General features: G+C 50.9%; 2 protein-coding genes across 5 annotated transcripts in view; one reads left to right on the top strand and one right to left on the bottom strand.

Annotated features, from left to right (window-relative positions):
- Positions 1-219: 219 nt before the first annotated feature.
- On the top strand, positions 220-15,705 carry Etv4 (ETS variant 4). 4 transcript variants are annotated; one of them, XM_021175446.1, is made up of 13 exons: positions 220-423; positions 922-1,032; positions 1,226-1,319; positions 1,535-1,582; positions 8,422-8,475; positions 10,120-10,243; positions 11,158-11,322; positions 11,526-11,794; positions 13,519-13,593; positions 13,714-13,782; positions 13,968-14,140; positions 14,389-14,490; positions 14,865-15,705. In XM_021175446.1, exons 2-13 carry the CDS (start codon positions 973-975, stop codon positions 15,087-15,089), a joined length of 1,458 nt encoding a protein of 485 aa, XP_021031105.1. In that variant the 5' UTR covers positions 220-423; positions 922-972; the 3' UTR covers positions 15,090-15,705. The 4 variants fall into 4 exon arrangements, with proteins under 4 accessions (XP_021031105.1, XP_021031108.1, XP_021031102.1 ...); XM_021175449.1 differs by having other exon boundaries at positions 10,117-10,243; positions 11,176-11,322; XM_021175443.1 differs by having other exon boundaries at positions 10,117-10,243.
- Positions 15,706-16,463: 758 nt separating this feature from the next.
- Positions 16,464-24,260, bottom strand: part of Dhx8 (DEAH-box helicase 8) — a 35,903-nt gene continuing 28,106 nt past the window's right edge. The window contains exons 19-23 of the mRNA XM_021175442.2: positions 23,226-23,363; positions 21,534-21,662; positions 21,177-21,373; positions 20,586-20,765; positions 16,464-18,849 (exon numbers count right to left, since the gene is read on the bottom strand). Of these exons, the coding sequence (XP_021031101.1) occupies positions 18,630-18,849; positions 20,586-20,765; positions 21,177-21,373; positions 21,534-21,662; positions 23,226-23,363 (864 nt within the window). The 3' untranslated portion in view covers positions 16,464-18,629. The remainder of the gene's footprint in view (positions 18,850-20,585; positions 20,766-21,176; positions 21,374-21,533; positions 21,663-23,225; positions 23,364-24,260) is intronic.

Here is a 24,260-nt window from a genome sequence, read left to right as displayed (position 1 = left end):
GAAAGGAGTTTATTTTTTTATGAATGGAAGTCCAAAAAGTGAATGAAGCCGGGAGCCAGCCCCTACTTTCTGATTGGTCTCCGTGGCTGGGAAACTCCTCCCTCAAGCTCTGCTAGCCGAGTCTGAGGATTGGCGGGCGTGCCCGGCCCTGGGGTTTCATTCACAAAAGTCAATGAAACAAAGGGAACCGGTGGGGAGGGGCGGGGGAAGAGCGAGAACGGAGGCCAAGGCAAAGGAAATGCACCAATCAGCTGCTCCCCCGGGCTCACAACTGTCTGCTGCGCCCGGAAAACAAGCCGGGGCTCTGGGGACCCGGGGTTCAGGCCGCCTTGCTCCGGCCTAGCCCCGCCACCTTAGTTGTGTCACCCCCCCGGGCATGCTGAGCATCCCCCCGCGACTCCGGCACAGACGCCCCGACCTCAGGTGAAGCTGCGGAAGGGGAAGGAAGGGAGAGTGTCTGTGATTTCCCCGCTTCATCTCCCACACACCACACTCTTTCTGTTCGGCGCCCGCTTCCGCACATTCCGGGGCGGGGGTGGGAGGCGTCGGGATTCGAGGCTGGAGGGGGCGCCCGAGTTATGGGCGTGCGAATGGTGTGCGCCGCGCGCGCGCGCCCACATACACACACACTCACACACGCGCACACACACACACACACACACACACACACACGCACGCACACACACGTCTTATGTAACCCAGTCCGGGCTGAGCAGGGCTGCAGAAAGCAGACACACCAACCCCAGCTCGAGGGAGCAGGTGGGACCTCCTTTGGCGGGAGAGGAGTGGTGGTGGAGGCGCTCGGCCGCGCAGGTCCCAGCGAGTCGGAGAAGTTTCGCTGTCCGATCCAAAGCCTCGCGATTGCCCCCTCCCCCCCGCAGCGCTCCCGGGACCGTGTGCGAACTGCCTCCCCCCTCCCAGGTCTCTGCCTCCGCGCGGGGGCCCGGCCCTGTGGCCGGAGGGAGCGGCCGGATGGAGCGGAGGATGAAAGGCGGATACTTGGACCAGCGAGTGCCCTACACCTTCTGCAGCGTGAGCGCCGCGCCGGCCTCCACGCCCGCCCCCGCCCCGCACCCCGCCCCTACTCGCCCCGCAGCCCCCTCCCGGGGAGGTCTCAGTGGGTCCAGGACCGCCTGGCCCCTGAGCCACCCCGGGACCCCACCCCCAACCCCAAGCTAGACTCCTCAGGGTGATTCGGGGGCATTCTCCCCCCTCCTTCCAGCAGAAATCTCCCGGAAATGGGAGCTTGGGCGAAGCGCTGATGGTCCCGCAGGGAAAGCTCATGGACCCGGGCTCCCTGCCTCCTTCCGACTCAGAAGGTAAAGAATCAGACAAACTGCGACCCCTCTCCTTAATCCACATACATCCATCCCAAAGCCCTATCCTGGACTTCCCTAACCCACGTTTCCCCAAAAGTCAAACCACTCATTCTTCTCCGTCCCTTATCACCAGTGGGGAGGCTGTAACCCGGGCTCGTCAGGTCTCTTCCCCGTATTATCGCCACCTCTTCACCAATCCAATATTCACCCATCAGATCTCTTCCAGGATCTCAGTCACTTCCAAGAGACGTGGCTCGCAGAAGGTGAGTAGTTTTGTTTCCTTCCTAAAATTAGAAGTGGGACATGGGTGTGGGGGGGGTGTCTTGTCTGTCTCAAGGAGTCCTTCAACCCCATCTCTCCAGTCCCTAACCATGTCACTCTCCCCGGTGCCCAGTGTGGACACTTATATTGATATTTATTTTCTCGCCCGGAGCCAGGCTTGTATAACTAGGCCTGGGGATGAATCAGACTATTGTGTGGGGTATTTGCTTATTTGAATGGATGTTGGCCCAAGGCCCGTTTTTTTTTTTTTTTCCTGGTTGAAAATTTCATTTGCAGAGTTTGTCTGGCAGGAGGCTCCTGGCCTAGGTGTAGTGTTGGGGTGTTGAGTTATTGAAAGAGAGCAATGAGAAACGAGCGGAATAAGGAGTAATTTATTACCTATCTTCTGGAGTTGCTGGAACCTTGGTTGGTTTTTTACTCTCTTCATTTCACTTCTTCCTAAACTCCGAGGGCCAATTTACTGACCAAGCCAAAATAACAACAAAAGTTTCAATACTTCTTTTCTTGGCACTTTGGCAGAGAAGACTCAGGGCTGCCTCCCCAAATAGCCTTGATTATAATTCCAGTGGCAACTGGTCCTCCCTCCATCCCTCCTGAATACCTCCACCCCCAGGCAATGTTCCCCTTCCTGTATGCTGGAGGGTTGGTTGTGAGTCCTAGCCAGGATGGGGTCAGTGGCCCAGCCTGGGCTGGGTGGAGCAGATGTCCTAGTTGGATTCTAGCTGTGGTGTTTTGGTGAGGTTAGTTAACCTGAGGGTGATGCTGGCAGGGCTGCCAGTGGAAGGAGGCATGGTGACTTACAGTCTCTGAGATACAGGAAGCATTAGCATCCCCATCTTCGCTCTCACCTCCTTTTGTGTTAATACTCTAAAAACTCCAGAAACCAAAAGTGAAAATTTTTCTTGAGGTCTTTTCCTAAGGGATTCCCCATTCTTCCACTGTGGGTACCTTTCTTTTGGAATTTCAAAGCTCAAATCCACCTCTCACAGGATTCTCTATAGGAGAAGCCTGGATAAGAAGGGAAGGGGACCACTAAGTAGGTCTGTGGAATGGGATGAGTTCGGTCTTGGCCATGGTCTCAAACACACACACACACACACACACACACAATTATTGCTGTTGTCATATTATTATTATTATTTATTATTATTATTGTGGTGGTGGTGATAGCAGAGAATGACTGTTTAGCATGGAGTTTATCCTCCAAAATGTGGAATGGGGGTGGGGAGGTCTGGGTATAGTGTGCCTCTTCCTCTGCTGCATGTCCTGAGTGCCCAGCTCCCAGTTGCATGGAGAGCTTTGTTGGATGGGCTTACCCCTCTTCAGGTTCTGGAGCTGAAGAACTCAGGGTCTCCATGGGCTTTCAAAAGCCTTCTTTTTTATCAGCTAGGTACTGATTTTGGTCTGGCTCTCTGGGTTTCCTCCCCTGCCCATCAGCTGAGGGCCCCCACAGTGGCCAGCTCCCCAGTTGTGAGTTAGATGGGAGTAGGCTCAGGGTGGCCTTTTGGCAGCATTTGGTCTATTTGAATGACATGGGAAGGAAAATGTTCTCTCCACCCCACCATGGAAGCCCCTCCCCTTGGTGGTGGGTCTGGTGATAGTCCATGTGTCTGTCTGTCTGTCTGTCTGTCTGTCTGTCTGTGTCAGTGTGACAGCAAGTGCGTGTACGCACGGGCATGCGCACACGTATACATGCGTGTTACATACTGCTGCCTTGGGAGTCCCTGTACATTTAAATCCAGTGGGTGGGGAGATGGGGGTGGGGAATGCTAGGGGGGGGGCTGGGATCTCCTTGGTTCCCTCTCCTTCCTCCTGAGGGAGCAGCTCAGGTTCCCAGCTGGCGATGGATGGCCAGGCCTGAGGGGGGGTGGGATGCTGAGGCCACTCGCTCCTCTCTCTGCGGAGACAGATGCAGCTGCCGGGGTCCTGTCCCCCTGCACCATCCCAGCATCACCCCAATCTCCTCTCCTGCCTCTTCCCACCAGGTCAGTGGCTCTCCTAGAGTCTAAAGGGGTGACAGGGAGGGATGGGCTCCTCTGGAAACCTGCCAGTGGTGGGGAACATCAGGAGGAATGGGGCCCAGAGCCCAACCTCCCCTCTCTCAGCTTGGTTTCTTCCTAGAGCCTCAATTTGGAAAGATACAGCAAATTCTTAGAGTGTGGGTGGGGCAGTGAAGATTGGGGGGTGGGGTTGGAGTGACCAGGCTGGACCCAAACTGAGACCGAGAGAGGTGGCTTTGGCTTATCGGCTGCTGATTGAGATTTTGGGGTGAGTGTTGGTGTGGCTCTTTGGAAGCAGCATACACATCTTGGGGATCCGGGCTTTTCTGGGTGAAGAGGGATTCGATGAGCTGAGGAGAGTCATCTGGGTGCCTGGGATCTGTTAAGGGGATAGAAAAGGGATCAGATGCCACAGAGAAACCCAGGCTCGGGCAGACTGAGCCAAGACGTGGCTGGTTATGTAAAAAAAGATTTGTAGATCTGATGGAGGGTTGTTTTGTGGGATTGTTGGGAGCCTTCACAAACTGTTAGATACAACGACTCTGTGGGTCTCTTTGGTAGTTAGGAAAACTGACTAAGCTATATTCATCCTTTGTATGAAGTTGGGGAGGGAGGGCCTGTAAATTCCCAGAAGGCTTATGGATAGATTTGGGGTTCTTGATATTGCTATTCTGCATGTAAAATTGTTGGGGGTTGCGCCATATCTGAAGAATAAATGGATTTTTCTAGGAAGAGAATGGCTCATATATAGCTTTTATCAGGATTTTAAGGAATGGATCTGGGCTCTTCCACAAGAATTATTGCAGCTAAATGGTCCTCCAAGGGTGGCTCTCCCCTGGTCCTTTAGCCTCCCTATTTATAGGTCCAAAAAGAGATCCTGTGCATAGAGGGGAACATGGAGGGTGCTTTAACCCGTATTTTGTTTCAGAGTGAAAGTGTCGTGCACTCTGGAGTCGGGGGGCGGGGGCTGTTGGCAAGGGGAGGGTTAATCTTCAGCCCTCTCCTTAGTCTTTCCTAGTTCCATGCGTCCTCCATCTTTCTATTTCCTCTCCATCCAGAAGGTTCTTGGAGAGGAATGCCCCCTCCACAGATAGAGAACTGGTTCCTTCCAATATAGAAGCTGCCAGAGTGGGGGCAGGGTGAGGGTGTGAGCGCCCCAGCCGTTGGGGACACAATAAAGCAGAACCTCTCAAGGATGCTACCATTCACTCTTATGTGGGACTGTCCCCAACCCCAGAGAATGAGAGACAGCCCTTCCGTGGGATACATGGCAGCTTGCTCATGGTAGGCTTTGGTTCTGTGCTTAGCTTGTAAACGTAACCATTTCTTCTGGAACCCATCTGGTCCCCCTGGCTCCTGTTGGAGGAATGGTCCCTAAATATATTCTGTGTGTGTGTGTGTGTGTGTGTGTACACTTGCACATGAATTACACTGGGTATACACACACCCACACCTACCTTAATCCTCTGCATGTCCCCACCCAGACAGTCCCTTTTTAGTGCTAGTGGAGCTGGGGGCAGACTGTCACACTGGCTCAGAGCAGCCAAAACACAGCCGAGTCAACAAATAGAATGAATGGTGTGTGCGCAAGACCAAACATAGTAATTAAAATTTCTCCTGCTCTCCAGGAACTCTCGAAGCTCTGTTTCTGTTTCTATCTTTGCTGATAGTCTCTGGGTGGCTGAGGGCCCTGTTGTATCCCTTTGGGAAAAGGCCAGTATTGGGAGAGCTGAGCACAGAGTAGGGCCTACCCCCCATTCTTGGGAAGAGGGTAGCATCATCTCTTTGGAGGTACAATCTGTGTGATAAGGGGAAGTCTCTTCTGGGGGTTCTGGGTAAACGTTAAAGCCTGAGGCAGAGGGAAAGGTCAGATGACCCACAGGGCTCACTAGCCCAGTGACGTCAGCAGGAGATGCCCCCAGCCCATTACCTCACTGGAAACCAGTAGTTAATGAGGTCCCAAGAGGGGCTCCAGAGTGCGTCAGCTACCCCCTGCCAAGTTTTGCACCCCTTCCTTGCCCTCGGGACCCTCCCTGCCTAAGTAGTAGGGAGGGAACTATCTGTCAGCCTGCTTGCTCCTGCCACCTTCAGATTGTCTGTTACCTTTGAATGGTCCCTGACACCCAGAAGGAAGGAAGGAATGTGTCCTTCCCCTTCCTGTTGACTGGTGCTTTTCAAATGAGCCAGTCACCAGGGACATTTATTGCAAATATGGATGCCTGGCCCACCTCCAGCCTATAGAAGCACTTGCCTGATTTGAGGACTTAGAACCAACCAGTGTGGCTAACAGAACCAGGCGAGTCTTCAACCAGGACATCTCGGGGACTGCTGCTGTGTGAATATAGTTGGGCTTCTAAAAAGCATGGGATTTACACCTATTTTTCCTGAGGGATTTAGTGCCTCACTGATGTATGTAGCCACTTTAGAATTGTAGTACATTGATCTAAGTAGGCTCTTAACTACTGGAGACTTCTGGATTTTTTTTTTTTTTAGATTTATTTATTTATTATATGTAAGTACGCTGTAGCTGTCTTCAGACATTCCAGAAGAGGGAGTCAGATCTCCTTACGGATGGTTGTGAGCCACCATGTGGTTGCTAGGATTTGAACTCTGGACCTTCAGAAGAGCAGTTGGGTGCTCCTTAACCACTGAGCCATCTCACCAGCCCGAGACTTCTGGATCTTAAACTCCCTTGCCTCAATCTCTGACTAGAAAACAGTAGTCCTCTAAGCTGGACGCAAGCGTCAAATAGTGTGATCACAAGGAAGCTGAGCCAGGAGAAGGAGAATCGAAGGCCAGCCTGGGGTACCTAGTTAGACCCTGTCTCCAAAAAATGAAAGGCTGGTGGTTCAAAGAGACTTTGATTCAACCCCCACCATAAATAAATACATAAAAATCAACTATCAAGCTATATCTATAAACACTCAGTGCCTCTGACATTCGAAGCAAGCACTTGACCACAGCCCAAGTATCCTTCCTTGTAAGATGAGCTTTTCCGGTGGTGTGCTAACTCTGGTGGTAGCTGGTGTGTGGAGAGGAGTAGCTACAGGGAAAGGGAAAGGCTGCCTGGCTGAGGAGCTCACTGCTTTCGGTGGCTCCCCAGTCTGTGGCCCTAGCTCCTGCCAGCCTGAGGACAGGTCTCATTGGATGCTTAGTCATCAGAAACAGTCATTCAGTACCTGGTCTGAGTAGGACCCTGTTCTGGGTGCTAGAGACTCACCTGAAGAAGACAAAGCCTGTGTCCTCACAGCCTAACTTCCCAGTGAAGAGATGGACATTAATTAACATGCAAATATACATTAGTAAGATAGGCACAGGTCAGGGGGAAGTACCTGCTGAGACAGAAAGCCGAAGGGATAGTTTTGCTTTGGGTGGTCAAAGAAGGTCTCTGATAAGCCTGGCAGGGTGCCCATCTGTAACCAGCATTCCAGGCAGAATCAGAAAAGATGGTGCCTTTTAGGTGAACCTGGGCTACATAGTAAGATCCAGAACGTAGGGTGAGGCTGGGGGGGGGGGCGTGGAGAGGAAAAAGGACCCAGCTCAGCAGGACTGAGGGCTAAAGGAGGCCAAGGTGCCTAAGAAGAGGCAGGCAAGGAAGGTGAGCTGAGGAGGCCAAGGGCAAACGTTTAAATTGCCAATCAGCGAGAGAGCAAAGTGATTTGGTTTCTGTTGTCCGAAGATCACCCTGATGGCTGTGTAGACTGCAGGGCCTGGGGGAGGTGAGCTGGCAAACACAGGGTCCTGTGGCCAAGGTCTGAGCCTGCATGCTCACATGGGACTGGGGTGTAGAATATTCTCTATCTCTCAACTCCCATGCCTCACCAGCCCCTCTGAAGTCCGAGTCTTCTATCTTGCCATTTCCACATTGCCCAGTCTCCAGGGAGTGACAGTCCAGTCTCCTAGGTCACGAGCTCCATTGTCCTGCTTAGACAATCAGGAAGTCCTTCTCTGTTCTTCTTTCTGCTGCAATCCTCCCCCTTGATAGAGAGGCAAAAGTAAATAAAAACTGTGGAGTGGCTCTTAACTCTTGCTTCCAACTTGCCACCCCCTCCCCCGCCAGTCCCCCCAACATGGTCATGGCTGGCCTCCAAATCTCTATTCTCTCCTTCTCACTGCCTTTCTCTGCCTCTATTACTCTCTTAACTCCCCATCCCATGCCCTAAATAAACTCTATTCTATACTGAAAGCAACAACAAAACAACAAAACCCCTATGGAGTCCTTTGAGTATCCTTTGGCTCAGAGATACCCACCCTTGGTCCTCAGACCTCCAGGCTAGGGAGGCCTTTCTTCTCCTTAGCAGTGATGAGCCAGTGTCTGTACCTGCCTCCTGTCCTGTTTTAACCCTCTTCGCATCCTCTCTCCTCCATTGCCTTTCGAAAGCTCTAGAGCTCTTGTGTGTCTCCAAAACACCTGGAAAGGTATTTAAAGTGCAGGCTCCTGGGTCCCTTCCCAAATTCAGAATCTCCTCATCTGATTCCAGATCCACAGGCTCCCACAGTGTCTTAAGGCCTGCCCACCCCTGACAAAGCCTTGTAAACTATGAAGGGTGGGTTCATTTGCACTCCAAGGACGGGAGACAAAACATCCAGGCAAAGACATTTTCTCAGACAAGTTCTGAGAGTCCTCCCTGGGGGGGGGGGGTCTTCATGGGGCTGCAGCTGGGGGGTGCAGGCCCTGGGGTGCAGTCACCCTTGTTCTAAGGCAGGCTCTAGACTGCTGCAGGGCTGGAACTAATCTGCAGGGTGACAATGCTGCCTTCCTGGAGTTGCCACTTTGCAGGGTCACATCCTGGACTCACCTCTCTGGCCTCTCTCTGCAGCTCAGGTACCGGACAGCGATGAGCAGTTTGTTCCTGATTTCCATTCAGAAAACTGTGAGTAGTGAGTGCTGGGTGGGGGGTGGGGGGTGAGGGAATGACAGGAAGTGAGTCATGGGGGACAGTCATCCATAGGAGAGCAGTTTGCTCTCACCTAAAGACAGAGTGAAGGTCAGGGCTCCCCATCCTGGAATATGGACACTGAGACCAACGTAGTGATGAGGGGGTGAAGACCTTCGTTCCCCTCTGGGGTCTCAGCCATGTGACCTGGAACTGATGCTTTCTCTCTGCAGCCAAAGCCAGGGACTTGAGATGGCTTGGCAGTGTTCTGTTATTTTCTTCAGTGCTGGTGATGCTATCCCAGGAAAGATTTGTCAGTGGCTCTAGAGGGTTTAGGGTTGGTTGCATATGGACCTAATGGTACTGCAAATGTATCCTACAATGCTCGGGACATTCCCCCAAATCTGACCCCAATGTTACAGGTGTCATTGTTGCAAAATGATGCCTGGTCAGGTCAGATAGCCCACACCTGTGACCTGGAGAGTGAATGTGAGACATGGTAAAGCCTGACCTTGAAAGAAAGGGAGAGAGAGAGAGAGAGAGAGAGAGAGAGAGAGAGAGAGAGAGAGAGAAGAGAAGAGAAGAGAAGAAAATGTCATAACCGGGCATGGTGGCGCACGCCTTTAATCCTAGCACCTGGGAGGCAGAGGCAGGCGGAGTTGAGTTTGAGGACAGCCTGGTCTACAGAGTGAGTTCCAGGACAGTCAGGGCTACACAGAGAAACCCTGTCTCAAAAAAACAAACAGAAAAGAAAGAAAGGAAAATAAGGAAGGAAGGAAGAAAAGAAAAGAAAAGAAAAGAAAAGAAAAGAAAAGAAAAGAACAAAAGTCAGGTGTGGCACCTTTGATCCCAGCACTCAGGAGGCAGAGGCAGGCAGATCTCTGAGTTGGAGGCCAACCTGGTCTACAGAGTGAGTTCCCAGAAGCCAAGGCTACACAGAGATCCCTTGTCTTGGAAAAACCAAAAGAGAAAAGTCTGAGGAGGGGTGTTCGGCTGTTAGGTACTGCCTAACCGATGGCTCTCGCATGCTGTCACCCATGAAATGAAAGGAACACAAGAATGGAAAACAGTGGTCACCAGAACTGTGGATTCCAGGGCATCTGACCAAACTGAAGGAAGCCAGGATGTCACTCACACCAAGGCTCAGCCACAGTGGTAGCTGGACTCAGAGACCTCAGTCAGGGCTCAGAAAAGGGCAGTGCTCCTCACAGATAACTAGGAGCATCTGCATATTACTCAGCTGACATGCAAGTGTGCTAACAGCCAAGCTCCCTCACGAGACCAAAGAACCTTCATAGCCCCAAATAAGAAAACATGTCCCTCACTTTGGAATTTTCCAGGACACTCAGGATAGCCAAAAGGCCCTGCGTCTGAGATGTTCACTCCTAGGAAAGTGTTTCCTCAGCTAAGAGTGTGTGTCTTTTAGACGGTCCCCTTGGTTAACACCAAGGTTAATACCTAACGCATAAAACTAGATACAATGTAACCAAAATGTTCCAAAAGCATCCAACTCCAGTGTGCAAGAATGGGAGCAGGGATGACACTGTACCAGTAACCCCGGTCTTCAAAAAGCAGAGGTGTCAGATGCTCTGTTGGCGTCTATGTAACACTCTGGCTTTGCTCTGTCCTACCCCACAGTAGCTTTCCATAGCCCCACCACCAGGATCAAGAAGGAACCCCAGAGTCCCCGCACAGACCCCGCCCTGTCCTGCAGCAGGAAGCCACCACTCCCCTACCACCATGGAGAGCAGTGCCTTTACTCCAGGTGAGCCCCAGCCCAGGAGGGTGTCAGGAGTCGGAGGCTCTGTTGAGATGTGGGGTAGGAGAGGGCACCCATGAGCTGAGGCACCCGTAGAGGTGAGGGTTGGATAACGGGGTTTCCTAGCTCCTGTAAGTAGCACTAGCAAGGATTCCTCCGAGTATAAGCAGGAGACATCACACAGTGGGCAGAATGGCCTCAAGAGCCCAGTGAGTCTCTACCTGGAGGCCCATGCCCCACTTAAACCAGTTGCTCTGGGCTTCGGAGAGAGATTGTCAAGCAGAGAGGTCCAGTTCCAGGATTAAGAGAGGATACTCATCGCTTCGGTATGGTGGGTGGTGTGACCTTGAGAAAGAGGGATTGTGAGTTTGAGGTCAAACGTAGCTCCCGAAAGAGTTCCGGGTGAAGCTGAGTTACAGAGCAAGACTCTTTGGGGGAGAAAAATAAAAGAATTCACCTGGGCCCTGGAAATGTAGTTAAATTGATAGAGTGCTTGCCTAACAGACAAAGCCCTGGAGATGATTGTCAAAGCCACACAAACCTGTTAGGGTGGCTACTTGCATGTAATCTCAGCGGCTGTGAGGGGAAAACAGGAGTTCCGAGATTATTGTTGGCTACACATGGAGGGTCTGAGGCCACCCTAGGCTCCATGAGACACCATTTAAAAAGAAAAAAATTCCTAGCCCTCAGGAAGCAGAGGCAGGTGGATCTCTGAGTTCAAGGCCAGCTTGGATTGCAGATAAAGTTCCAGGACAACCAGGGCTTGCAGAGAAACCCTGTATAAAAAACAAAAGCAAAAAACAAACAATTCCCCGGCCCCTCCACTGCAGTGGCAATAATCACTTCCTGGGGTATGAAAGGTACAAAGATGGTCGCCTAGCTTCTCTGCCCCCTCATCCCCATCTCCCCCTCAACTCCAGTGCCTATGACTCCCCCAGACAAATCGCCATCAAGTCCCCCGCCCCCGGTGCCCCTGGACAGTCGCCCCTGCAGCCCTTTTCCAGGGCAGAACAGCAGCAGAGCCTCCTGAGAGCCTCCAGCTCTTCCCAGTCCCACCCTGGCCACGGGTACCTTGGTGAGCACAGGTAAGGAGACAGATCTGAAGCACCGGGGGACCCGGGCCTCGCCAGGCAGTCTGGGCTCAGTTCCTTAGTTCTCTATAGAGACCTGGCTGGGAGAACCAGGAGATGGTGTCTCATTGTCCCTCCAGAGCCCTGTCAACAGGTGACAGGCTCAAGGGGGCTAATGGAAGATTCTCTTTTCTTCCTTCCTCATCCATGACCTCCAGCTCCGTCTTCCAGCAGCCCGTGGACATGTGCCACTCCTTCACATCTCCTCAGGGAGGGGGCCGGGAACCTCTCCCAGCCCCCTATCAACACCAACTGTCGGAGCCCTGCCCACCCTACCCCCAGCAGAGCTTCAAGCAGGAGTACCATGACCCCCTGTATGAACAGGCTGGCCAGTCGGCTTCAAGCCAGGGTGGGGTCAGTGGGCACAGGTACCCAGGGGCGGGGGTGGTGATCAAACAGGAGCGCACAGACTTCGCCTACGACTCAGGTAAGAGACTCTTGGGCTGGGCTGGGGGTGTTGGGCTCGGAAGAGTTTTTCTGGGATTGCCAGGTGGGGTGGCAAGTACGCCAGTGAGCAGTGAAGTTAAGCAAAGATTCCTAGAAGGTTGGTGTCTTTCCATGGTCCATATGTTCGTTCCTAACACAACTCTCACTCATTTGCTTTTTTTTTTTTTTAATCTAAAGAATGACTGTTTTCAGCCAGCAGTCAAATAAGATGACAGGGTATATAGACCTTTGCCCTTATAGCTCCTGACAATAATAAGGGTTGGGCATTTACTTCGGTCAGAAGTTTGAGGGTTTTAATTAACCCCCTAAGACCAGAGTACAGTGACTGGAACAAGAGTATATGCACTTGGAGGATTAAAAAACAAACAAACAAACAAAAACGAGACAGTCACTAGTCCTTGTCTCCACAGTGATTTCAAAATATGAGGGAGCAGTACCCATGCAATGTGGAGAAGTGGAGGTACAGTGGTCATCAGCATCAAGGAGTGGTGATGTCTAGTTAAAAAAAAAAAAGAGCTACAGCATTCAGGAGGCTAGGGGCAGGTGGATGGCTAGGAGTTTAAACTAGGTGACATAATGAGTTTCAGGCCAGCCTGAACTACAGAGTGAGACCTTGTCGATAGATAGATAGATAGATAGATAGATAGATAGATAGATAGATAGACAGACAGAACAGTAGCTGCAGAGGTTGGCTGGAATTTTAGAATTTTTCTTTTCCCGATGCCCACGGTATTTTAGCATAGGGGGCTTATCTACAAATCCCTAGTCACTCCGGGGAAAGCGGGCGAACAGGACGAGTGTTTCCCTTTCGAGCCCAGTGGCGGCTGGAGGGAGGTGCGCAGGGCTGCTGACCTTCAAAGGCTGGAGACCGGAGGGGATCCGGAGGGGATCGGGTTACTTGCCCTTGAACTCTTGCCCCTCCTCCCTCCGCTTTCCTGAATGGAGTCAAGAATTCCATTCACAAAATGGAGGAATGAATGAACCCTCCCTCCTGCCTCCTCCCCCGCGAGGTGTCGGGTGTCAGCCGCTCATTCATAGGTGGGAGTGGAGGGGGCGGGAAAGGGTTGGAACATGAAGCGTGGCTTTCCTAAGTGGAGCTGGGAGGTTTCAGTTCTATGGCTTGGAACACAGTAGAACCTGCTTATACCTGAGAAAAAAACAGCCCAGTGCCCAATGCCTCTTCTTTAGATAGATGCATTCCCCACTTCCACCCCCACTCTTCTCTCTCACTCATCTCTCTCTCTCTCTCTCTCTCTCTCTCTCTCTCTCTCCCACACACACACACACACACACACACACACACACAGAGGCATGGAGGTACTAGGCTTGGAACCTGACCTGCTGACCGGACATGTGCCCATTCCGAGGAAGTCTTAGGCAAACCCTTTCCAACCCCCGGAGATTCATGTCTCACCCCCTCCTTCCCCTGAACTCACAGGAAAACAGCTGCTCCCTGGAATCTTGGGCCTTGAGAACAGCCTGCCTGGCCCCAGCTGCTGCCACCCATACCCTCTGCCCCAGCCCTCAAACTGAGGGCCTCAGCTTGCAGCTCCCTCTGCGTGAACTTCCCCTGGGATTTAGTGGTGGGAAAAAGATGGTCGGTCGATTGCAGGCTAGCTGCACCAACCCCTTGAATGTGTACAGGCCTTCCTCCCCTGCTTCACCTCAGCCACTTACAATGTCACCTTTTCTTCCCTCCCCCAGATGTCCCTGGATGTGCATCAATGTACCTCCACCCAGAGGGCTTTTCTGGACCCTCTCCAGGTGATGGAGTGATGGGTAAGGCAGCCGGATCCTAGCTATGGGGGAAGTCACCCCAGCTACGAGTCTCTCTACATTCTCTAGGGTTTTCAACAGTGAACCCTCAGATCTGAGCAATCCCCATCTTTCCTCCACAAGGTTATGGCTATGAAAAATCGCTTCGACCATTCCCAGATGATGTCTGCATTGTCCCTGAAAAATTTGAAGGTCAGAGAAGTGACTTGGTAGGAGGGTCAGGGTCTTCTTCACTCCTGTCACATACTGGGTCCTGTAGGAATCCCATTTCATTGGTGGGAGAAGTCAGGACACTCGGGGAAGAGTTTGGGGAAGCCACATTCGGGGGGGGGGGGTGTTAGGGCATATGTACATCACACCTATTTCCACTTTCCCAGGAGACATCAAGCAGGAAGGGATTGGAGCTTTCCGGGAGGGGCCACCCTACCAGCGCCGGGGTGCCTTACAACTGTGGCAGTTTCTGGTGGCCCTGCTGGATGACCCAACAAATGCTCATTTCATTGCCTGGACAGGCCGGGGAATGGAGTTTAAACTAATTGAACCTGAAGAGGTAGGTCTTATGTATTCCCACCCCTCCTGTCCGGTACCTTTGGAGCCTTAGAGGAGAAATGGTGGCACTTGCTTCCACCACCGTCCTCAGTCTGCCTGACCCAGTTCTTGCCAAGCCGGAGTCAGCATTGTGCTGGTGACTAGCCTAGATTGTCCCTGCACCAAGAACCTCAAATGTTCCCCCCCACCCCGCTATTTTTTCCTCTGAGATTGCATCTCCACTCAAATCCTTTTGTCTCTTATACCCAGGTTGCCAGGCTCTGGGGTATCCAGAAGAACCGGCCAGCCATGAATTATGACAAGCTGAGCCGCTCGCTGCGATACTATTATGAGAAAGGCATCATGCAGAAGGTTGGGCTGAGGTCCTAGCACAGCCACAAGGAGGGGCCAGGGGTGGCTAAGGGTTCAAATCGTGTCAAGAGAAGGTCAAGTGGTGTGTGTGTGTGTGTGTGTGTGTGTGTGTGAGGGGGGAGCATTCTCAGCAGATTTTCGAGAACAGAACATGTAAATTCCTAGGTTCCCCTGTAAAGTTGAATGAATGGTCCCAAGTGTGCTATGATCAAGATGAGACGTGAACAAGGACCAGAGGGAGTGGGTTTCAAGAAGAACCAGTGTGGGAGGCAAAGAGGTCCTAGTACATATTTGTGGCCCACGAGAAGGGGAAGTCTCCAATTCTCTACTGAGGCAGAGCATGCGTGTCTGGCCTGACAACCCTCTCTCCACAGGTGGCTGGCGAACGCTACGTGTACAAGTTTGTGTGCGAGCCGGAGGCCTTGTTCTCTCTGGCCTTCCCAGATAATCAACGTCCAGCTCTGAAGGCTGAGTTTGACCGGCCAGTCAGTGAGGAGGACACAGTCCCTTTGTCCCACTTGGATGAGAGTCCTGCCTACCTCCCAGAACTCACTGGCCCTGCTCCGCCCTTCGGCCACAAAGGTGGATATTCTTACTAGGCACCAGTGGCTTCCCCTTGACATGGTGGGGTTGCTCAGTGTATATATCAACTGATTTGGTATTGGTGAAGCCCCTCTTTCTGATGCCTATAGAAGTCTCTGGGGTCAGAGCTCCACTATCCCATCTGATACTCCTGGCCAGACTCAGCTGCTAACCAGAGTCTGCGGGAAAGACAGTGGAGGCAGGTCGAGTCTAAAGGCAGTAGCTGCAGTTCTCTGTGGTTCACCTGTACCTTCAGTTCAGCTTGGCCTCGGCCTAGGTCTTGCTCAGAGGCCAAGTTCCTCACCCCCACCACAGAGAACCAGTTATTCTGGGGACAGACAAGGGACTTCTCTTGTTTATTATGGCAGCAGGGCCAAGGGGATTCTCAGAACACCCTGTGTCTCCCCTCTCCCAACCCCCCATGGGAGACAAAGTTCTGCCTGGGTTCTGCCCTGAAAGGGGGGTCCTGTGTTCTTGGTGCTGTGCTCTGGGAGGCAGGAGCATGTGGGAGGCAGCTGGGGGGTGGGGGGTGTTGGGTGGAAGTAGGGATGGCTCTCTGCCCTAGGCCTACCCAGGCCTGGTTCCACCTTTGCCTCATATGCCAGACCTTAATAAAACCTCTGCTTCTCCTGTTGTTTCCATTTGCTCTTTGCTTCCATGAGGCAAGGACCCGGGGTGGGAAGAGCTATGGCCATGCAGCAGTTGACCGGAGTTTGGAGTCTGTCCCCTACAAGGCCTTCTGTAAGGTTTTCGTCCCCAGTACCCACGTGATGCCCTGTTCCTGGAGTCTAGCACAGGCCCTCACTTGCATTTCTGGAAATCCCTTACCGTTGGTTTTCCTCTAGAAAATGGATTTTGGAAAACTCCGCTCTTAACCTAACCTAGGACCATGTGAGAATCTAGAAATAATGGAGTGTACTTTTTAACCCAGACAGGGCTTCTTGACCATGCCTTGCCATGGTTAGCCTGTCCCTAGAAACATCCTCGGGTAGAGACTTGGTCTGTGGCTTCTGTGACCATAGTTGCTCCAGTGACTGGGAGCCCATGTTCATCCCAATGGCTTGTCCTTCCTCCTACACAAACTCCAGGTGGCTGCTTTTACTGAGCTCAGAAACAAAAGTGTTTGGAGACTAGAAAAGGAGAAAGGGACCCAAGCAAGCAACTGTAGGGGCGGGGATGACAGCAGGTCCCCAGTGGGGTGGCAGTGACAGACATTCTCCTAAGACCACTCCCAGGTGGGGGAAACGGACCGAGGAGCAGCTCTGGAACGGGAGGGACAGAAGGAGGGACAGAGTCTGGATCTAGAGCCAGCTTTCCAGGACTCGGCTCAGGTAAAAACAAGCAGGTTCAATAGAACCCCAACTGCTACCCACAAGTAAAAGGCACCACTCTTTCCTAGAAACATGGGAAATCAATGTACTGACTCATAATTCAGAGCAAGAGACAGAAAACCAATGGAGGGGTGAGGATGGGGAGGGGAGGGGATGGGAAGGGGATGTTTTAGCCCAGAAAGATGACTCAGTGGGTAAGATGCTTCCTTCCGGACAAGCCTAAATACTTGAGTTCTGTCCCCAACATCCACATGGTGGGGAGAGAGGAAACAAACTCCCCGTAGGCTGTCGCTTCGTCTTCACACACATGTGCACACAGTGGCCAAGAAGATTCCAGTTCTGTGTGTAAGTCCCACGTCATCTCTTGGGCTCCCATTTAGGAAATACTGGCTTACTGATGAATGAGAGACACGAGCCTAGCGAGGTGGGTCAGCTGTTAAAAGCGCTGGCTGCTCTTCCAGAGGACCTGGTTTTCATCCCCAGTACCCACGGGACGGCTCCCAAACATTTCTAATTCCAATTCCAGAGGGTCTGATATCCTCTTCTGGCCACTGCAGGTACCAGGTATGGCATATAAACGGTACATGGACACGAGTGTAGGCAAAATACCCATACATATAAAATGAAATACTTGAAGCAATTTTTTTCCCCTAAAGAAACAAAACCAGCCTGGTGATGTACATTTGTAAACCTAGCAATTGAGAGGCAGGAGGACCACCATGAATCCAAAGCTAGCTTGGGCTATAGAGTGAGAACCAGTTTCAAACATACACACGTGGGGTGGGGGTTGGAGTCCCATTCTCAGGCCAGTTCTCCCTCCAAATCTCAACAAGACATCCCCTTCAGAGTAGCCTGGGCTTGTAATTGGCGTGGCTATTCTGATGGGTGGTCAGAGGTCAGATTCAGGGGTCACAGCAGAGAAGTGACTCCAGCTCTCAAGTAACAAAGGGAAGGAACACCCACAGATGCATCCCCAGTTGGCCCTGCAATCCTGTCCTTTCTGGGAGCTCAGTATAGAAGACACGCATCCCTCCTCCAATGAAGAGGGAAAAGGGCAGGAAAGGCCACATCCTTTTCTTTAAACATCTGGCCTACAATTCAGCACTTAACTTACAGTTAGGAGTTACCAACGTGGGGCTGAAGGAGGGATCCCATGGTCCAGGGTGAACCCAGTATCCCCAGGGCTCCTCAGTGAGCTCCGGTCTGGCTTGGCAGAACGATGGGTCTTCCTCCCATCAGCACAGACCCTCCATAGTTCTCAGAAGGGGAGCTAGGAAAACCACTAACAGGAGTGAGGGGATGGGTCACTCCCCACAGCTCGCAGCAGATGAGAGGCGGGCTTGCTTTCTGCTGACAGAGCGGGAACGCTGTCATTGTGTCGTTATTTGCTGTTTTAAAGGAAATGGAACGCACCACTCTACAGCGGCAGGAGGGAGACAAAGGATCACGGAGAGCTTTGTGATCCAAGGCGGCTTCTGTAACCGCCGGAGCCAGACGGAAGCACTCTGGCACAGACTCGGTTAATCTGGGGCCATGTGCTGCCAAGGCTGAGCTAGCTCTAGTGATGCTGAAAGACAGACTGGAAGTTTGGTCCATGCATCATGTCTGGACCCAGAGAGGCCTGGGATCTGGTGTCAAGAGACCTTGCCATGTGTACCACACTGAACTCAGGCCTGACCTTACAGCTACCCCTGCCCAACAAAACAAAGTCATAATAAACCATTGTTTCCTTAAAAAAATAAATATTTCCAGGAGGTAGAAATCTGAGTACAGAGGCTGGGGAGTGGGTAGAGAATGGGGCTGACATGGTACATGAGTTTCATGGTTCATTCCTTCAGCAAGCAGAGCTGGGGTATCAGGCCCTTGCTGGGTCTGCCATGCATCAGTTACTCATGTGCCTTGCCCTTCCCAGGATGCACACCTTATCTAATTGTTCTTTTGTGTGTGTGGCTTTTTTCAAGACAGGGTTTCTCTGTGTGGCCCTGGCTGTCCTGGAACTCGCTCTGTAGACCAGGCTGGCCTCGAACTCAAGAGATCTTCCGGCCTCTGCATCCCAAGTGCTAGGATTAAAGGCTCTGGCCAAAGCCCTGCTTAAATGTTTCTATCTTACACTATGAAGAGAGTCAGGCTTCGAAAATGCTCAGTTTAAGATCAGTCACCACAGGACTAGCTTGTCATCAGCCAGAGGAAGCCACGATACAGGAGAGGCGAGTAGTCAGCTGTCTTTCAGCGCCGGCGGAAGGCTCGGGAGATTCTCCAGGCGTTCGGCTCCTCATACCGATTGTACAGAGGCTCCAGGCGCTGCTGCTTCTTCTGCTTGCTTAGCTTGGTTGGGTCAGAGACTTTGAAGAAAGCCGGAGCAAACTCCACAAGCCACCGGGGGTCGATGGTGGTGACCTCACGCATGTATTCCTTTGTGGTCAGCACAAGTTCGTGGTATACCACCCTGTGGGAGACAGACAGGACTCAGGCCTTAGATTAGACCCCCACTCTACAGCCAGTTTGGTCCACTGGGAGACCCGACCACAGCGGAGCTGACATTTTGTTCTTTCATTTCTCCTGCTTGATCCCTCAGGAGACTACCGAAGCCACACCTCATGCTGCAAGCCTACACCCTTCCAACACAAGCCTGCTTGCAGAGAGCCAGCTCTAGTCCCGACTCTGGCATGAACCAATTGAGTAACAGTGAAAACAGCCCCATCCCTTCTCTAGATTCCAGTTTCTTGCTCTGTGAAATAAAACAGTACTTTCTCTCTCAGATAGTTTCCATAGAATTCCAAGTTCTATAGAGGGGCCACAGAGATTATCGCCAAGGAATGGTGAGGACCATGTGGGCAACGCAGTGGTAGCACCAAGTATGGTGGCACATGCTGGGGTGTGTATGTGTGTGTGTGTGTGTGTGAGAGAGAGAGAGAGAGAGAGAGAGAGAAAGAGAGAGAGAGAGAGAGAGAGAGAGAGCACACATACAAGTGGAGATCAGAGGACAGCTCTGTGGAGTCAGTTCTCTTCTTCCACCTTTCTGTGGGTCCTGGGGTTGTCTAGCAAGCACCCTTCTTGCTGAGCCATCGCATGCCTGTTTTTGTTTGCTCGAGACTGGGTTTCCATGTGTATTATCTAGATTGGTCTCAAACTCAGGGCAATCTCCTTCTTTAGCCTCCTGAGAGCTGGGATTGCAAGTGTGAGACATTGCTGGGTGTAGAGGTGCATGCCTTTAATCCCAAGATTTGGGAGGCAGAGGCAAGAAGATCTCTCTGAGTTTGAGGCCACCCTGGTCTACCTAGTGAGTTCTAGACCTACCAGAGATACACAGTGAGACTCTATCTAGAAACAAACAGACAAAACAAAACAAAAAGCCCACAAAACCATTTTAAGACCATCTCATTAGATGATTTCTAAGCTCTTTCCCTGCTTTCACCCCTATAATTTTACTTCTTTTTAAAGGGCTGTTTATGCTGGGCAGTGGTGGTGCACGCCTTTAATCCCAGTCAGCACTCAGGAGGCAGAGGCAAGAGGATTTTTGAGTTCAAGGACAGCCTGGTCTACAGAGTGAGTTCCAGGACAGCCTGGGCTACACAGAGAAACCCTGTCTTCAAAAAACCAAAAAAGAAAAAAGAAAAAAAAAAAAAACAACCCGCCCCCCCCTCCAAAATAAAAGGCTGTTTATGGGCTGGAAAGGCAACTCAGTAGATAAAATGCTTGCCTTGCAATAATAGCTCAACCCTCAGCACCAACAGAATGCTGGGCATGGTGATGTGCATTTGTGATCTCAGTGCTGAGGAGGCAGAGACAGAGGATGCCTGGGCTCATCAGCCATCTAGTCTAATTGTGTGCTCCAGGCGGTAAGATGATCTTAAAAGGACAATGCCTCCTGAGGCTGTCCTCTGCTCTCCACACACATGCACAAATGTACACCTGTATACACACAAATACATATTAAAGAAAAATGGGGAGCTTGTTAGTGTACCTAATTTGGGCTTCTTCTACTCTAGAAATACAAAGTCAAAAGGAGAAGTGGGGTTGCTGGAGACTCAGAGGCGGGAGTGCTCTCTTTCTCTCTCTCTCTCTCTCTCTCTCTCTCTCTCTCTCCCTCTCTCTCTCCCTCTCCCTCTCTCCCTCTATATGTGTGTGTGTGTGTGTGTGTGTGTGTGTGTGTGTGTGTGTGTGTGTGTGAGAGAGACCTACCATTCGGGCTGTCTGTTGAAGAGAGCACTGGAGGGGTGGATGTACACCACCTGCTGGTCAATCAGAGTCCGGTAGCCCTCCTGTGGGTCCTTCTTGGCAGCGTTGCGGAAGAACCCGCTGCAGATGGCCTTCTGCACTCGGACCGTGGATTTACCACAGGAGACCACGTCCAGCTTGTGCCTATCAGGATAGTAAGAGCAAAGACGCCATGAGCCTGCTCTGTGAGCTGGGTGCTCAACCTTCCACCTTAGGGTGCTCACAGTTAGTCACCAGGACCTTCCTCAGAGCTCAGAGGAGTACTGGACATGACAGGCAGGATGAAGGAACTAGAAACCAGACGCTGGCTCAGGCAAGAACCCAACCCCAGACCAATGATCCAGAGGCTCGTAAGCAAAGCATTTTTCTTAGCTAATTCAATTATCTTCCTCTTAGGAAGTTTCTGAAGTGCTGCTTAGCCACACTCCTGCCTGGGGAGTGAGATGGACACTCTCTAGACACAGGTGCCTGGAACTGTGCAAGTACATTTGGCGTGACATAAGACCCAGGAGACATGACCACCCAAACACTAATATCACCGCACTCCTGACTGACCTGTCCATTATGCCTAACATCTGCTTCCGAATGTCCTGGGCACGGCGTAGGGAACGAGCCTGAATAAAATTCTCATAGCACCACGGGTTGGAGAATTTGTTGTTCTTCCAGGAATTGTATACAGCCAGCAGGGTGAGGTGGTCCCCTTCTGTCTGGTGGAATTTGGCTTTCTTCTGATCTGCAAGGGCCTGTTTATCCTGCCAGGCAGTGGGACAGAGAGTCATTCCTTACCTGTTACCAAGTGAGCAGCTAGCATAGAAACCTATGGAGCCCTGTAGACCTTGTCCCCGACAAACATCACAGGGCAGGCTGATGTCACTGCACCAGTGCATCAGAACATGGGGTTGAACAGCTTACCTTGGGTCGGTAGAAGACATTCTGCACAGACAGCATGGACACGATAGTTAGCATCTCCTCGCTGCAGCCCAGATGCACAGACATGATGAGCATTTTGCACAGCATTGGCTCCAGAGGGAACTCTGCCATCTACAGGAATAAGAAGAAATTACAACTGCTTCCCTACAGACCATGCGCATGGACTTGACTAGGAAGTAGAAAATAGATCAGGAAATGTCCCCATGACGATTTGGGGCGCCTGTCTCTACCACAAATTTTCTTTGTTAAGTAAGCTCTTGGTGCCTAAGAACATATCTACTGTGGATGTGAATGTTGCAAATACCTTTTATTTGTTTTTGAGACTATATAGGTAGCTAGCTCCAGGCTAACCCCAGCTACACACAGAATAACTTGTTTTAAAATAACAACAATAATAATTATAATCATAAATAGAATGAAGATTAGATTCAATAATATATCTGGAGTAAAATTAACTGCAAATAGTCTTAACTATTAAAAAGAAACATCTTAAAGTGATAATATAAAATTGAAGTTAAAAAAGCAAAACCTTAAACAGGCAAGATAGCTTAGCAGGTAAAAGTGTCTGCCACATAAGGCTGGTGACTGGAGTTCAATCCAAAGAACGCATGAAAAGGAGGAAAGAGAGAACCAACGCCACAGACACAGACTTGGCACCCATGACCACACCCAGCACTCACACACTAATAATAACAATAACAATAGTCAGGGAACAACAACAACAACGATAATTGGCTAGAGAGATGGCTCAGTGGTTAAGAGCCCGGGCTGCATTTCCTGAGGACCTGGCTTCAATTCCCAGCACCCATGTGACAGCTCACAACTGTCTGTAACTCCTGTTGCAGGGGATCCAACCCCCTCACACATGTAGTCTTTAATGAAGATTAAAAAGTAATAAATTAAGTTTGAAAAAAAAAAGACACTTTAAAAAATAAATTTAAATACCCAGGAGTGGTGGCAGATGCCTTTAATCCCAATACGGGAGGCAGAGGTAGGCAAATCTCTATGAGTTCGAGGTCAGCCTGGTCTACAAAATTATTTCCAGGACAACGAGGGCTACACAGAGAAAAAACAAAACAAAAATACTAAACAATAAACAAACAAACAAACCTTGAGTAGAAATAAACTCTACCTATTCCTTGAAAGAAAATGAAAAGAGGGCTGAAGAGATGGCTCAGAGGTTAAGAGCACTGACTGCTCTTCAGAGGTCCTGAGTTCAATTCCCAGCAACCACATGGTTGCTTACAGCCATCTGTAATGGGATCCAATGCCCTTTTCTGGTGTGTCTCCCCTCTTCTGAATGTCTGAAGACAGCTACAATGCACTCATATACATAAAATAAATAAATAAATCTTTAAGAAAAAAGAAAATGAAAAGAATCCCGAGCCTGGTGTGGTGGTGCCAGGCCAGGTGAGGTGAGGTGGTGCCAGGCCTGGTGAGGTGGTACCTGCTGGCAATCTCAGCACTTGGCAGACAGAGGCCAGAAGATCAGGAGTTCATCCTCGGCTACATAAACAGTTCCAGGCCAGCCTGGGCTCACACTCTCCATTCCCCGTCCACCGCCCTTCTAAAGAGTATTTAATCCTACTCAAAGCTTCTCCAAGGCCTCAACACAAGGTGGAAATCTGGCCAGGGAGTCCTCCCAAAGCACTACAAGTTCCCTCTGTCCCTCACCCTGCGGCCCAGGCGAGTGAGCAGGCCCTCGTCATCCAGGGCCCCCAGTGTATACAGCTGCTCCATGGCCGTGATCAGAGTTTCCATCGGTGGGGCATCCATGAAGTCAAAGGACAGCAGGTCATTAATGCCCATGGCCTAGAAAACAGAGCAACAGGAAGATGAGTCTCACAGTTGAAACAGGTCCCCTGTCACATTCTCTGCTGTTTCTTCAATGCAGTTAGGAAGCCCAGAGAGGCAGTACCTTCCAGATTCTCAGCACATAAAGCTCATACCACTAACAACCATGTATTTTCTCAGGAAACTTTCTTTCTGTGTCCACTTCCTGAATGCTGGAATTACATGCATGCAGCACTCTGCCTGGTTATGCAGTGCTAGAGATGGTACCTGAGGCTTCACAATGGCAAGCAAGCGTTCTGGCAACTAGGGTTTACCCTACCCTCTTAGGAAACTTAAAAACTATTGCTTCTGTGTTGGAGAAATGGCTCAGAGGTTCAGAGCACTGGCTCCTTTTTTAGGGATCCTGAGTTCAATCCCAGCACCCACATGATAAGCATCTATGAGATCTGTTGCCCTCTTATGACCTACAAGCATATATGCAAGCAGAAGAACACTGTATACATAAATAATTTTTTGTTTTGTTTTGTTTTGTTTTCGAGTCAGGGTTTCACTGTATAGCCCTGGCTGTCCACGAACTCAGAAATCCACCTACCTGCCTCTGCCTCCCAAGTGCTGGGATTAAAGGTGTGCGCCACCACTGCCCGGCAATAAATCTTTAAAAGCCAATTCCATCCATGGTGGAGAGACAGCTCAGAGGCACTTTCTCTTCTTTCAGAGTTCGGGGCCCAGAACCGTCATCAGGCAGCTCACCCATCTGTAACTCTCACTACAGGCAATCCAGTGCCCTGGCCTTCTAAGACACCTGCACTTCTATACAAGGATACAAGCTCTACAGTTACAAATGTACATTTCTTACAGGGATGTGAAACAGTCACTATGGAAAGTAGTTTAGTGACAAATTAGAAAGTAAAACAT

Source organism: Mus caroli, chromosome 11 (genome assembly GCF_900094665.2).
Source record: "Mus caroli chromosome 11, CAROLI_EIJ_v1.1, whole genome shotgun sequence".
Taxonomy (NCBI): Eukaryota; Metazoa; Chordata; class Mammalia; order Rodentia; family Muridae; genus Mus; species Mus caroli.
This window is presented reverse-complemented; position numbering and strand designations above follow the sequence as displayed.